Source organism: Zalophus californianus, chromosome 3 (genome assembly GCF_009762305.2).
Source record: "Zalophus californianus isolate mZalCal1 chromosome 3, mZalCal1.pri.v2, whole genome shotgun sequence".
NCBI lineage: Eukaryota > Metazoa > Chordata > Mammalia > Carnivora > Otariidae > Zalophus > Zalophus californianus.
The window spans coordinates 175,892,727-175,907,461 of NC_045597.1; the positions used below are offsets into that span (position 1 = coordinate 175,892,727).

Sequence of the window (14,735 nt, forward strand, 5' to 3'; positions counted from 1 at the left end):
ATAAGATGTGAAAAATTGGAGAAAAGTACCATGTTATTGATTAGAAAACTCAATATTGTTCAAATGTCAACTTTCTCCAAACTCATCTGCAGATTCAACATAATCCAAATTAAAATCCCAGTTGGATAATCTTATAGAAATTGGCTATCAGATTCTAAAATTAATCTGGTAAGGTAGTTAAAGCAATTTAGGAAAAAAATTTAAAAAGCACAGGCCCGAAAAGTAACCGGTCCAGATTGAAAATAGGACTAGGAAGGACTCCAGGAGAGAGGTCTCCAAGAAAGAAAAATATATATATAGGTTATCTGATGAATGTGAATGTATTGAGGGAGACATTTGAGAATGATGTAATAAAAAGTAATGATGAAAATCCTATTATTAATTCCAGGGAAGACAGAACTTGTACAAAGAAAGGAAATGTAAACATTGTGTCCAACAATGAATAATTTCTTATATAGTCATTATAACAAAAACACTGAACGCTGATTTAACCAAAAAGTGTGATTATCTGTCCTGGGAGAAAGGGAGGAGCGGTATTTGTGTTTGCTTGGACAGGGTAAATGCTTGAGAGAGTTTGAAAAAATGTTAAATCCTCAGAAGCCAAAGGAGAAAGTCAATAAATGATATCTAAATCTGGGCGGGGGGGGATCAAAAGCCAGCTGAATAAGCATGATATTTAGAAATGTGTACACCACTATTAAATGAAACAGCTATGAGAGTTGAAAGTTGTTTCCTTCTCCTGCAGGGACTATGGCAGGAGGGATGCTGCTGATGTTCATTATAAGCTTTATAAAGCTATTTCACTTTTTTTAACAATGTACATGAAATATTTTGATTAAAAAAACTAATTTTAGAAAGTCTGAAACATCGTCTATTTTATATATTTTTAATTCTTTTTTTTGTTTTTTGGGTTTTTTTTTTTAATTTTTTTTAAGGATTTTATTTATTCATTTGAGACACAGAGATACAGAGAGAAAGTAGAGAAAGCATGAGCAGGGAGAGAGGCAGAGGAAGAGAGAGAAGCAGGCTCCTCGCCGAGCCAGGAGCCCGATGTGGGGCTCGATCCCAGGACCCTGGGATGACCTGAGCCGAAGGCAGATGCTCAACCATCTGAGCCACCCAGGCGCCCCTATATATTTTTAATTCTTAAATTCATGTTTACCCTCAAGGTTGGAAAAAGAATCTTAAGTTTAAAAGCAGAGTCCCAGGTTACATAAAAGCAACTGTGGTGAGAACATAGCTGTTAGCCATTTGTGGCTTTCTAGAAGGGCCAAACCCAGAGATCTTTGGTCGCCCCAACCTCTGTGTGGAAATAGCAAAAGGCTGTAGTCCATCATGATTTCTCAGTTAGTGGTCATCTCAGAGAAGACACATCTCGGGAAAGACCCTTGGACCAAAGAGGAGGTGGTCATTTTATTTCCTCTGAAAGTCCCTGGTTCAAATGCAGCTTGCAGGGAAAGGGACCATCTTAAACCCCTACAGATAAAACTCGGACTCTCAATTAATGTTTTTGCTGAAACTAGTAAGAACGGGCCACTGGACTGGGGACAAGGGATGGGTGAGGAGGCCACGGGTGGTCAGATGGATAACTAGTATAGGGGCAAGTAGTATATTTCAACATAATTGCATGGAGGCTGGAAAACGTTAACCTAGCCCACAAAACAAATTTTCTTTTTTTAAAAACATTATATACTTTATTTTTTTTAAGTTTGTTCACTCATCATTCATTCATTTATTTTTAGTAATCTCTACAGCCAAGGTGGGGCTCAAACTTACCACCCTGAGATCAAGAGTCGCATGCTCTTTCCAGTAAGCCAGCCAGGTGCCCTCAAATCAAATTTTCAAAACTTACAAGCAGCAAGCATTGAACAGAACACACATCCACATCCCAATCCCTCCCCGACTCTATCCTTGATGTTCCCCACATCCCTAACCCAGTCCCATCCCCGGCTCACTACCGTCTCTGACACCCCAGTCCCCTCCCAAGATGCACTCCATCCCTGATCCCAGCCTCACCCTCGACACTGATTCCCTCCCTGAGGTGAAACAGCTCCTTGACCTTGCCCTATCTAGTGGTTGAAACACTTGTTTTTGATATTTCAGGCTGCCCTGTTATTTCAGTACCCACATCCTGGCATTGTTACAGATCTGAAACCCCAATCATTTCTGTGTTGAGCTCTACCCGGAGAATTACACCTTGCATTGAAAATCTAATGGAACAATGTTGCCCTTGTTCAAAGGGAGTTCTGACTACAGTTGGCCCTTAAACAACAGAGGGGTGAGGGACACGGACCCCACCATGCCATGGCAAATCTGTATGTAAATTCTTGACTCCCCAAAAACTTAACTGCTAACAGCTTCCTGTTGACCAGAATCCTTACCAATAACATGCATAGTAGATGAACACATATTTTGTATGTTCTATATACTATATTCTTACAATAGAGTAAGCTGGAGAAAATGTTATCGAGAAAAATCACGAGAGGGCACTTGGCTCACTCAGTCAGTGGGACATGCGACTCTTGGTCTTGGGATCATGAGCGCAAGCCCCATGTTGGGGGAGTAGATTGTATTTAAAATTTTTTTAAATCATGATGAAAACAGATTTACAGTACTGTATTTATTTTTGAAATCCACATTATCAGTGGACCCACACAATTCAAACCTGTGTTGTTTGAGAGTCGACTATATAACCCTCCCTATTTAAAATACTTCCAAGTTATTTTATTGCTGTTTGATTCCCACTTCCCAGGTTACTAGCAAGGCCAAGCATCTTTTCAGATACATGTTCGTCATTTGTGTTTCCCCAGACACAATATGGATCCATATTTACTTACTGAAGCCCCTGACAGAGTTGTCTTTGGGACATCAGAGGATGGAGGAAATGGGCATTTAAGCTTGCAGTTGAGAGGTGGAAGGGCGTTAGGAGAAGGAGGGAGGGAGAGGAAGGGGAGATTCCCAGACCCTGTTGCCAGTCCTCCTCCCTGGATTTCTTCAGCATTCTTCCGGCTTCTCTCCTGAATCAGATCTATCTCTTAGGGCTTGAGCCCTAACTCCTTTCTCATCAACCCACTTGGAGACCCTCAGCTGGACAGCCAAGGTACCTCCATCCTTGCCCCCAGAAAAGCATTTTAGACAATGCTCCCCAGAAAATGGTGAATCTACCAGTGATGTCTTTTTGCTCCAGCCACTAACTGGACTACAATAGCAGCCCCTGACATTCACTCCCAGTTCTGACATCTCTCCCTGAGACTCACCACACTAGCACACTCATGCCATTCCTACACTTCCCCCCATACCTGGTCCCAACCCCACTGAACCTCCCTGAATCTCATTAACCCCAGCCCCAGCTTCTCCCCATTCTGGATCTCCCCCTGTTCCTGATATTCATCCTTTTCTGAACTTCCACCTTGTCCCAACCTGCCACCCCATCTCTGGCTCCCTGCCACATCACCTCTAACTCCAACCTCATCCCTGGTTCCACTCTTAACCTTGATCTAAACCTTATCTCTGAACTTCTCTCCATCCCCAACCTCAAACCAAATGAAACTTTTCCTTATAATTTCAGCTTTTATCATTAGGTATTTGACCCATTTTGAGTCAACTTTTGTACATAGTGTAAGGAAAGGGACCAAGTTCATTCCTGTGCGTGTGGATATCTGGTTTGCCCAAACCATTTGTTGAACGACCATCCTTTCTCCATTGAATAGTCTGGGTGCCCCCTGTTGAAAATCATTGGCCATTTACACTTAAGCTTCTTTCTGGGCTCTTTATTCTCATCTGCTCCATCTGCCTAAGTGTGTTGAGCACACTTTTTGCCTCTTTGTCACATCAGATCCTACAACCATATTCAAAGGTGAGAACCAAGGGGGTGTGCGTGTGTGTGTCTCTCTCTCTCTCTTTTTTTAATCAGGACTACTTCCCAGGAGTCCCTGGACCCAGCAGACTTCCTCTTAAGCAATAGTGCCCTAGGGCCAGTTTGTACCTGCTTGTGAAAGCACTCATTACATTACTTGAAAACTCTTGAAATCGCCATGGTGGGAGCATTTATACCGGGCAACTCAGTAAATGCTACAAATCAGGACTTCTTTCCCCCAGGAGAGTGGTTTACCAGCACACCATTGCCCTGAAATCTAAGTAGTCCGAAGTGAATGGCAGGGCCACTCCTAGCCAAGGGAGTCTTCGAAAGTGAGTATCTGTCCTTCTCAGCCTCTCTCAAGGGAGGTGGGCTTTGCTGGCTAGCAAGAAAGGGACAGTTGGGGCAGCAGCTAATGCCGTTCACCACTGATGCCTCCCCATGTAGGAACTTTCTGTAGTCACTTGAAGGAATGCCTTTTAAATGTCTTTAACTGCTTCAGAGAACAGAGTGCTGTGGGCTCAGCGGTGGGGTGGACTGAGCTCTAGCAGCTGACAGAGTAAGTATAGTCAGGCCTGGGGGACCAGGGCAGGCTTTCTAAACCGTACAACGGGCCTGAAAAGGACACGGCCCCAGTCACTTCCTGCAACCACACCCGGGGGCTGCCTTGACACAGAGGCTGTGAACAGCCAGTGGACATGAGGCTCGGAACGGGATGCTGATGGTGAGGGAGGAGCCCCGAGGGGCTGCGACAGGGCCGGGGTGGGGGGGCTTAGAAGGTAGTAGAAGTGTTTGCTGAAGAAGAGCCAACAAAGGAAGGCCTGCCGTCCTTGGACAAGAACTCCTTGCTGATGAGCCCATGGAAGGCCATGATCTTGAGGAGTCCATGGCGAAACTTCTGGCCAATGAAGGCGTAGATGAAGGGATTGAGGCAGCTGTGGAGGAAGCCCAGAATCTCGGTGGCATCCAGGGCCCGGCCAATGTCATTGCGGCGCTCACAAGTCTCCTTGATCACCCGGAGCCTCATGAGGGTGTCTGCGACCAGGACCAGGTTGTAGGGCAGCCAACAGAGCAGGAAGACAAGCACGACAGCGAAGATGACCCGCATGGCCCGGTGCTTCTGCCCCATGTGGGCCTGAAACAGGGTGCGCAGGGTGAGCCCATAGCAGAACAGCATGACCACCAGCGGCAGGAGGAAGCCAAAGGTCTGGGGCAGGGCCCGCATCACTATCCGCAGTTTTGTTGTATTGGCACCCATGTCCTCGTAGCAGACTGGGCTGGAGTAGGGGGGATTGACGGCCCTGCGGAAGACGAAGATGGGTAGGGACAGGATCAGGGACAGGGCCCAGATGCCTAAGCATATGAACTTGACCCAGTGCCGCTTCTGGGTCAACGTGCGTGTGGCATGGACAATGGCCAGGTAGCGGTCCACGCTGATGCAGGCCAGTAGTAAAATACCACTGTAGAAGTTGACTTCCTTCAGGAGCGAGACCCACCTTGCACAGGGGTGTGCCAAAGATCCAGCCCTTTGCCTTGGAGGCGGCCCAGAGAGGCAAGGTCAGGGCGAAGAGCAGGTCGGCTATGGCCAGGTTCAGCAGGTAGACGTCAGTGACAGACTGGCTGACCCGACTATGTAAGACAACCAGTATCACTAGGGAGTTTCCCAGCAGGCTCAGCACGAAGACCAGGGCATAGGTGACCACCACTGCGTACTTGTTGTGTGTCTCATTGTCTATCCTACAGGGACTATATGTTTCTGTTGGTGGTGTGCCGCTGAAATTTCCAAATTCATCATAATCCCACTCATCGGTAGCATTCCATAGATCATTCATCAAGACAATCATGGTTCAACCTGGTTGAAAGATTCAAAGGGAAGAAATGTAATTTAATAATTCAGATTAAAGTCACCCATCGGGGACAGGAGAATAGTTACTGGGATGTCTTCTGCTTCTCTGTGGGTTTGGCGACAGGAGGTCCTTTCCTTCTCCTCTATTTTGGACTTCTTTAGAGGTCAATTTCATAGCATCATCGTTTGAGAAAAGTCCCCATCTTGTTCCCTGTTATCACCCCCTACATATCCACAGAACCATCAGCAGTGCTCAGGCATCTTCCTAAATTGTGAAACGCTTTGCTGAAGCAAAATCATACCAGAAGACCAATATGTAAAACCGACAAAAATTCATCTGCCGGGAAGGAGGGGGTGCTGCCATTTCTACCCAGACAGCTGCTCAGGTGGCTCCCCGAAAACTCCCCAGATCTCCAGGAAACAGTCTGAAGACGGTGGAAAGTTACCGGGACTGGAAATAAGGATACCTAGTACCCAGTCCTCACTCTATCCTGATTTATCAATACTAAGCTCTGTAACCTTGAGTGGGTCGTTTGACCTTTACAGATTTCTGTTTTCTCCTCTGCAGCTTGAGGGAGGCAGAGTATATAACCCCTGACTTGCTTGCAGGCCTGAGGTTCTATAAGTTCATTCCGATCCACACATTTTAGTATGTTCTCTGCCTGCCGATACTGCATTTTTACAGAAGACAACATTTGAGGGCAAAGCAATAAACATTAGATTGGGGAAAGGTAAGCCTCTTCCCTCAAAAAAGGGAGAGGCATGAAAGGGGGAAGTGACAAGACTGTGACCCCCTTGTTACCGACTACAGCCACGTATGAGATCAGAATTGAATAGGTAGTCACAAGGAAGGAGGCAGGAAGCCAAGTGAGCAGAAGTCTTCAGGTCCCAGAGAAATGAATGCATTTTCTAAAACACAGTCAAACCAAGTCTCCCTCCCCAAGGAAAGTCCTGGCAACAGAGGTGGCTTCCTACCTGAGGCACGCCCGTGGACACACACGGCCAGGTGTGTCCAGCTGTAAAAGACTGGAGCTCAGAGACCAGCGGGACTTAACAGTCAGAGGAAACTTGATGAATAAAGGGAAATAGGGAAGCTTCGTCACTGCACACCTCCTCTCTGAGCCCTGCCCGTCTCCATATTTGGAGAGCAGGTAAAATCAAGGGACCGCACGGCATCAGAGACTCCCAGGACCCAGATTTTCAAGCAGGGCTACCAGACATGAAGGTGGAGTTAAGGGTCCACTATCTGAATTCTCCACTTGGATGACTGTTTTTGTTCTCTTTTTCTTGCATTTGTGTCCACTTGTTTATCCCTTAAATTCCCTTAGATCACCTTTGAAAGCTTCCAACTTGCTTGGACATGAATAAAGGGGAGAGGACTTTACTTTTGACAGTAGAGACTTCAGGAGTCCACTGTAGGAGGGCCTGGTAGGAGCCCCCCACTTAGGAGGGGACTGGGCCCCCCTCCACCCCCCGCTCAATTTTGTGGGAAGGAGGTGGAGGTCTGTCCGTAAGCTGTGTTTGGACAACAAGCACACAATTTTTACTTCTCCTGTAGGCTTCTTTGGGGTGGCCCCAGGGGGTGGTGGAGACGTCATGAAGATCAGAGGGAGAACCACCCCCCCACCCCGACACACCACACAACCATTCTCAACAGTTGGTTGATTAGAATGGCCTGAGGCTGGGGGCTGGGACCACTCCTGCAATCTGGCTGGACAGCAGGGAGACCACTGGAGCTGGGGCAATCTGTGAACGCGGAGTTGGGGTTAAGGTCATCTTGCTCCTCTCCCAGAATGAAGGATGGCTTCTTAGAACCTGCCTCAGCTGTTCCCAGCAGCTAATGTGTGTCCCCTGGCTTTACTCCTCTGGTACAGGAACCACGTCTCTGTTACAACATGAACCCTACTGCATTATAACGATGTGCTTACAAGTCAGCCTTCCCCGCCAGACCGTGAGCTTCCAGAGAATAGAGACCCTCTCTGATCCATCTTCTGATCCTCTGTCAGGGAACAAAGTAGGTGCTCAATCCATGGTTGTAGAAGAAATGACATTAGATATACCTGCTGTGATTCACAGATCAGGTCACCACCCTGATTCAGAGCTTCTATTGCTTTCAGCCACACAGTCATAGATGAGGTATGCCTGAAAGCTTCACTTCCACACAGCCAGGCCGGTCTGTCTGGCATCGTTCTTTTCCAACCATCCCCTTGAGTTTAAAGTTAGCATCGATCTGTTCAAGTATAAAGTCTGCCCCTACCATAAATGCCAATTAATCATGCCCCCGGTGCCTAAGTTCTGTCACTGGCAAGCATACTTTCTAAGCTAAGTCATGCTCTCCTCCTGGGTTCTCTTCCCATTCATAAAAAGTAGCAGGAAGTATAAGGAGACAATTGCCCTGGGGCCACCCATGCTTTGCTTTTACTGGTGTTGGACTATTGTGTTCTGATGCCTAGACCAGAAAGGACTTGAAGGTGGGGAGTCCCTGAAGGGAATGGACATTCCCTTATTAATCATCTAGGGGAAAAGTAATTCTGGGGCAGCAAACAGTGACTAGTAACACAGGAGAGAACAGACTGTCTGGGGCCTGTCTGCAAAACGCCTACGAATACTCAAGTGCAAGCAGAGGCCATGGGCAAAGAGAGCGTCTGCCACAAGGGGGCGGTAGTCGCAGGACAGAGCCGTCCTTGCGAGGGACCCAATGAGAAAGACCAGGGCAGGAGCCGCCCTAGCTAATATTTTAAGTCCCTCTTTGTATACAACTCACTTCTGCTTTTCTTAAGCCCTGACTCTGGTCAGTCCAACATTCCAGTCTAACCCAGTGAATGAGGTATGAGGAAAGGGTCTGGTCCTCCCTCAGGCCCAAGGAGTAAAGGAGAAGCAGTCCCTCTGGGTGGTTGTGGGGGCAGCAAAGGTGGTAGCTTAGGTCTCCAGTGGGAAGGCGATCTGGAGGACAAGAGTTAAAGACTCTCCCCTTCATGGAAGGAGAGAAAGGAAAGAGCATTCCACTGAAGAAGGGGAAAGGCACATATAGATGAGCTTGGAATAAAACGTTACCCACTTGAAAATGTTCCAGCAAGTCCGCCCACCCAACATATCTTCTGTACCGCACCTTCCCACTTAGAACTGCTTCCTCTTCAACGGATCTATAAGGTTCCTAATGGGAAAGCATTTTTCTATTCTGTGCAGAACATCCAGTGCCACCAAGATTGCTGTGACATGTGTCACCTGGATGCCAGTCCTCTGGCAAAATGCAGAGGCCTCTTCTTGCCACTGTGTTTTGAAAATGGAAGTTTCTGTGTAAGAGCATGTGAGCAGCACAACATGGCTGCAAGTATGTCTATTCCATCCCGGTGTCAGCTTTCATGCCAACAGCAGCATCTCTTCACATTCCTGCAGAAGGGCCCACGTGGACCTGGGGACTGAAAGAGAGGTAGAGGAGGTGGAGGAGGGGATTCGCCCCTCTCCCCAGTGATTACCCCCATTGCCATAGTGACAGGTGCAGGGTAAGCATGTGACCTAAGATGACCCACGCAGAGCCAAGTTCGGGATGACTATTTGGTGACAGTGGAAAAGCAAGGATGTCATCTTAGTTACAGCTGGAAGCCATTTGGTAATAAGTGGCAAACCAGTCCAAGGACCAAAACTAACACACAGAAGAAGGCAGAACTGAGAGAATCACAGAGAAACCGAGCCAGAGTCCTGAACAAACCAGAGGCAATCTTCCCTGGGTACTTTTCAGTTCTCTATTGTTAAGACCAGTTCAGGCTGAGTGTCCTGTGACTGGCAACCAAAACTGTGACCAACTGAAAGAGTTCTAGAAAACAAGGTGATCTAGGATGAGAGGAGAGGGGAGGAAAGTCAGTGCATCACAGGGTCCAGGCTGTGAGAGTCAGGGTAAGTGAGGACTTGACAGAGATATGACCTGGGCAGGTGCAGAACCTCCAAGGCCTGACTGCCGAGCTCTGGCATAAGCCAAAGAGGAACCTTGAAAAGTAAGCACATAAAAACCCAGCTGAGAACACACTCCTGAATGAATTCAGACATCCTCACAAAGGACCCAGAAATCTCTGCTTTGGAGTCAGACAGATGATGCTTCGAATATGGCCCTTCCTTTATTGGTTGATGATCTTGGACAAGTTTCTTAATGTGCATCAAAATATCTTTATCCTTGGAATTAAAATTAAAACTTAAAAAAAGATTTTAAAAAAATCCTTATTCATAAAGATGGGGATAATGATACTTGCCTCATGGTGCTACATGATGATGAACTGGGATAGAGTGCAGGCTCTGGAGCCAAACCACCGTGGTGCAAATCCCAGCCCTGTCCCTGGCCAGTTGTTGCCCTTCGGAGGCTTGGATACTGGCTCAATTGCCCCAAATTTTCTTGTCTGTAAAATGGGAAGAAAAGTAGCACCTAACTCATAGAACTGATATGAGGATTGATGAGTTAATACATACAAAGTGCTTAGCACAGTATCCGGCAGATAATAATTGTTCAATCACATTTTGCTGTCTTTGTACCCGCCCCCTCCACACACAGTCCTATTGGGAGAATATGCATCAAACACACTAAACAATGCAGACCCTCTGACCCTAAACTCCCACTTAATGTGAGGAATGGAAGGGGGGAAGACGGAGGGAGGGAAAACAAAGCTTATCACAGGGTTGTTTATATAATACAGGTTGATAAATTTCAGTACCCTTCCAAAACTTTTATACAAATAAAAGTAGATCTATAAAATGGAACACTGTGAGTCCATTAAACACAACACTGATAGCTACAATTAATGTTAGGGAAAGGTAGCTATAATAGGATGCCAAGGGCAAATACGGGTTAACAAGTAGAACGTGCAGTAGGATAACACTTTGTAATAAATGCATGTGTGCGCCCAGGGGAAAAAATAGGAGAGTCAAAATGTTAACAGGGGTTATCTTTGGGGGGTGGGATTACAGATAGTTGCTTTCTTGTTTATATCTTTTGATGTTGCCCAATCTCTCAAATAAGCACGACTTCTGCAATTTAAAAAATATGTATTTAGCCATTTTCACACACACACACACACACACACACACACACAAACAGTAAATAACCTTCTAACGGTCATTTCCCCTTCTCCTCACTCCCATTTGCCGGTCCAGCTAGGTTCGTGAGCAGACGCCCAGGACCTCGAGTCTCCTGTCCACTGAACTCCCAACTCCTCAAGCCCTGAATGCCCTGCATCCTCCCTCCCCTCCCCTCCTGTGTCACCCGCCCAGGTTCTCCACTGTTGTGGTTTCCAAACTGTGTTATTGAATCATTTTTAGAAGTCTTTCCCTCCCACTGGGCTGTGAATAGGCAAGACTCTGGCACAGAGTAGTGATTCATAAACAAGCCCTTCGTTCCTCACCCCTCCTTAAAGGCAGGAACTATAAAGGATCCTTTTTTTGCATTCTTGGTGCCCCGCAAAGTGTGTGACACATACAAGTAGATGCCAAACAGGAAGTGAGTGGGTGACCAGCACAGCCACACGGAGTCCTGTGCTCAAAAGAGCCCTGAGCTTGGGGCAGAATGCTCTGCAGTCACTGCCTTGAACTTCTTAATACTTTATCTTGGAGTCGGTGTCTTCTGAGTGAAGTCTGGTGGGACAGTGGAGCGCACACAGGGGCTTGGAGCTCAGCTCACGTGCAGTGCCACCCTTATCGCCTCCTTGGGCTCAGCCTCCCACTCCCCCACCCCACAGGGCCCTGTGCTTCAGGGAGCACAGCATTAAAGAGCAAATAAAAAACACAGAGTCCACTAGAGACCATCTTTAGGGGCACCTGAGTGGCTCAGTCACTTAAGTAAGCCCAGGTCTTGATCTCAGGGTTTTGAGTTCGAGCCTCACATTGGGCTCCCCGTGTGGAGCCTACTTAAAACAAAACAAAACAAAAAAACACAGAGTCCGGTTAAGAGAACGATCATAGAAGAAAGAAACAAGCTTTTCTCCTGCTTTTGGAACGAAGGGCCCCAAGCTTTTATTTTGTACCGGGTCCTGCAGCCAGCTCTGCACCAAGTAAATGTTGGTTAAATGGATGAAGTAGTGGAGAGGAGTGAAGAGGAGGATTAGAATCTTCATCTTAGCTCAGCCGATGGCCACTCCGTCCTTCCAGTAGCTCAGGCCACTTTGTAGACTCTTCTTTGACACCTATCTCTCACACCCGACATTCAATCTGCCAGAAAGTTCTGCCAGTTCTACCAAAATAGATCCCAACTCCTATTTTCTCATTACCCCAACAGCTGATACCCTGGCCCCTGCCACCTTCCCTTCCTCGCCTAGGTTGCTGAAGTGGCCCCCCAGTCCTCCTGCCCTTCCAACCTCTTCTCCTCATGCCCACCGGAGTGATGCTTTGACGTTCTAAGTCAGATCACACCATGCCTTCTCACTGCCCTCCCATGGCTCCAAAGAATGAATTTCACTGCTTTAATATTTTTGAGTGCATTTTAAGCAGCTTCACAGTGGAGAAACCTGGCGAACACTACCTTAATCAGTTAAGGAAGGTTGACATCACCTGGGACGCTGTGTGCTCCTACCCTCCCGACAGAACATGATGAGAAGTCACCCACCTGTGGTGTCCTCTCCAAAAACCCATAACCCCCATCTAGTCGGGAGAAAAACATCAGACAAACCCAGACTGGGGCGGGGGAGTGTTCTATAGCATACCTGAACAGCACTCCTCAAGACTATCAAGGTCATGAGAAACAAGGAAGGACTGAGCAAAACTACCCTAGGTCACAGGAGATTGGGGTGACATGCCAGCTAGAGGCAATGTTGGTCCCCTGGCCTGGATCCTGGTACGGAAAGAGGTAATAATGGAAAAGCTGGCAAAATCCAGATAAAAGCTGGAGTTTCATTGACACTTGTTTTTAAAGTTGTCACCTATCTGATTTTATGGAGTTTCATTTTTCAGTCTTAAAACTGATTTTTGTAATTGAAAGATTCATTTCTACCTTATTTATGAATACAATTCCATTCTCCTATTTTTGAGAATGCTTTCTGCCTACAGGTCTGGGTGGATTTTAATTATTTTTTTATTTTCATTCCAGTGTAGTTAACATACAGTGTTATATTGAGTTTTATTTTTTATTTTTTTTTAAAGATTTTATTTATTTATTCATGAGAGACAGAGAGAGAGAGAGAGGCAGAGGGAGAAGCAGGCTCCCAAGGAGCAGGGAGCCCGATGTGGGACTCGATCCCAGGACTCCAGGATCCTGACCTGAGCCGAAGGCAGACGCCCAACCATCTGAGCCACCCAGGCGCCCCTTGAGTTTTATTTTTTAAATCGGGAGTAGTGGGTATTGAAGTTTGTCAAAGGCCTATGTAGAAGGTCATACGATTTTTTTTTCTTCTTAGATATATTAGCATGTGAATTATATTAATGGCTTTCTGATGTTGAATAATGCTTGCATTTGGGGGGATATATCCCATTTAATCATGAAAAAATGAATTTGAAAAAAGCCAAAATCCTTTAAGGCCTTCCCCATCATTCCCCACCCCCACTCCCACTCTGCCTCATCATCCCTGTGTGTTAGTGTGCTGGGGTGACTCACACAGCAGAGAGTTATTGTCTTACAGTCCTGGAGGCTGGATGTCCAGGATAAGGGTGTCAGCAGGGCTGGTTCCTCCTGAGGGCTGCCAGGGAAAATCTGTCCCAGGCTTCTGTCCTAGCGCCTGCTGGCTTGTTGGGCATCTTTGGCATGCCTTGGCTTATCGATGCATCAGCCTGATCTTGCCCTCATCATCACTCTCCTCAGATGCCTGTGTCTGTGTCCAAATTTCCCCTTTTTCTAAGGACCTTAGTCATATTGGATTCGGGCGCCCTCTGATGGCCTCACCCTAGCTACTGACATCTGCGACAGTCCTATTTCTAAATAAGGTCCCATTCTGACTTACTGCGGGACTCTAACATATGAAGGGGTGGGGAAGGGAGGGGACCCCTTAGAGCTCTGCTCCAGTCATATTAGCCCGGCTCCTGCCTCAAAAGCATCGCTTCCAATGCCCACTCTTCTCTGAATGCTCTCCTATAGATCTCCCACACGTAACTCCTCCACCTCCTCTGAGAATTTGCTCAAATGCTACCTTCTCACTGAGGCCCATTCTGTGCCCCTATTCCCAACCACACCTCCCCTAGCATTCCTGATGTCCCTGGCTGTGCTATATTCCAAACATGTTTCCCCCTCTCACAGCACTTACCACTTTGACCGTACTCCATAAGCTGCATGTGTATTACAAACACTACTGTTTATCGGCTCTCTCCTCTCTAGACTATAAGCTTTGGGAAGGTAGAAATCCTTACCTATCTAGATCACTGTATCTCAAGTGCCTAGGAGACAGCTTGATGATTAGGATGGGATAAAAAGTGGTTGAGGAAAGAAAATCAAAAGAAAAAAGAAAAGAAAGAAAGAAAGAAAGAAAGAAAGAAAGAGAGAGAGAGAAAGAAAGAAGAAAGAAAGAAAGAAAGAAAGAAAGAAAGAAAGAAAGAAAGAAAGAAGAAGAAAGAAAGGAAAGAAGAAAGAAAGAAAGAAAGAAAGAAAGAAAGAAAGAAAGAAAGAAAGAAAGAAAGAAAGAAAGAAAGAAAGAAAGAAAGAAAGAAAGAAAGAAAGAAAGAAAGAAAGAAAGAAAGAAAGAAAGAAAGAAAAAGTATGGGCTCTATTCCTAGAGACTAGGAGACCCACAAGTCACTTGCTTTCTGTTTACCTCACCTCCAGTCTCTGGGATATAGCACTGAAGGGCAAGCTGACTCCACCATGGCTGTAAGAAATGACTTAGCAAAGCCTGAGACCCCTAGTGATACCGACACCACTTGAGATCAAGCGAGGGCTCCGTTGCCTGGGGGGGCAAGGGGAGGGGGGTTGACTCTGGGTGGCCAGGGGCTGCCTTTGCAAGATTAGCCCAGGAGAGGGCAGCATTACCTTCAAATCAAAACAAATGGCAGTGGGGACAAGAAATTGAAATCATCTCCGTGAAAATACCCTCTACCCCATAGAAGTTGAGTCAGGCAGCCAACATCCAGAAC

General features: G+C 46.5%; 1 protein-coding gene across 1 annotated transcript; it reads right to left on the bottom strand.

Annotated features, from left to right (window-relative positions):
* Positions 1-1,720: 1,720 nt before the first annotated feature.
* LOC118356787 (C-X-C chemokine receptor type 2-like) lies at positions 1,721-6,762 on the bottom strand. The gene is given in 3 exon segments (XM_035726473.1): positions 1,721-5,348; positions 5,350-5,708; positions 6,678-6,762. Coding segments are annotated over 2 exon segments (1,071 nt in total). The 5' UTR covers positions 5,701-5,708; positions 6,678-6,762; the 3' UTR covers positions 1,721-4,628.
* Between the last annotated feature and the right edge of the window lie 7,973 nt (positions 6,763-14,735).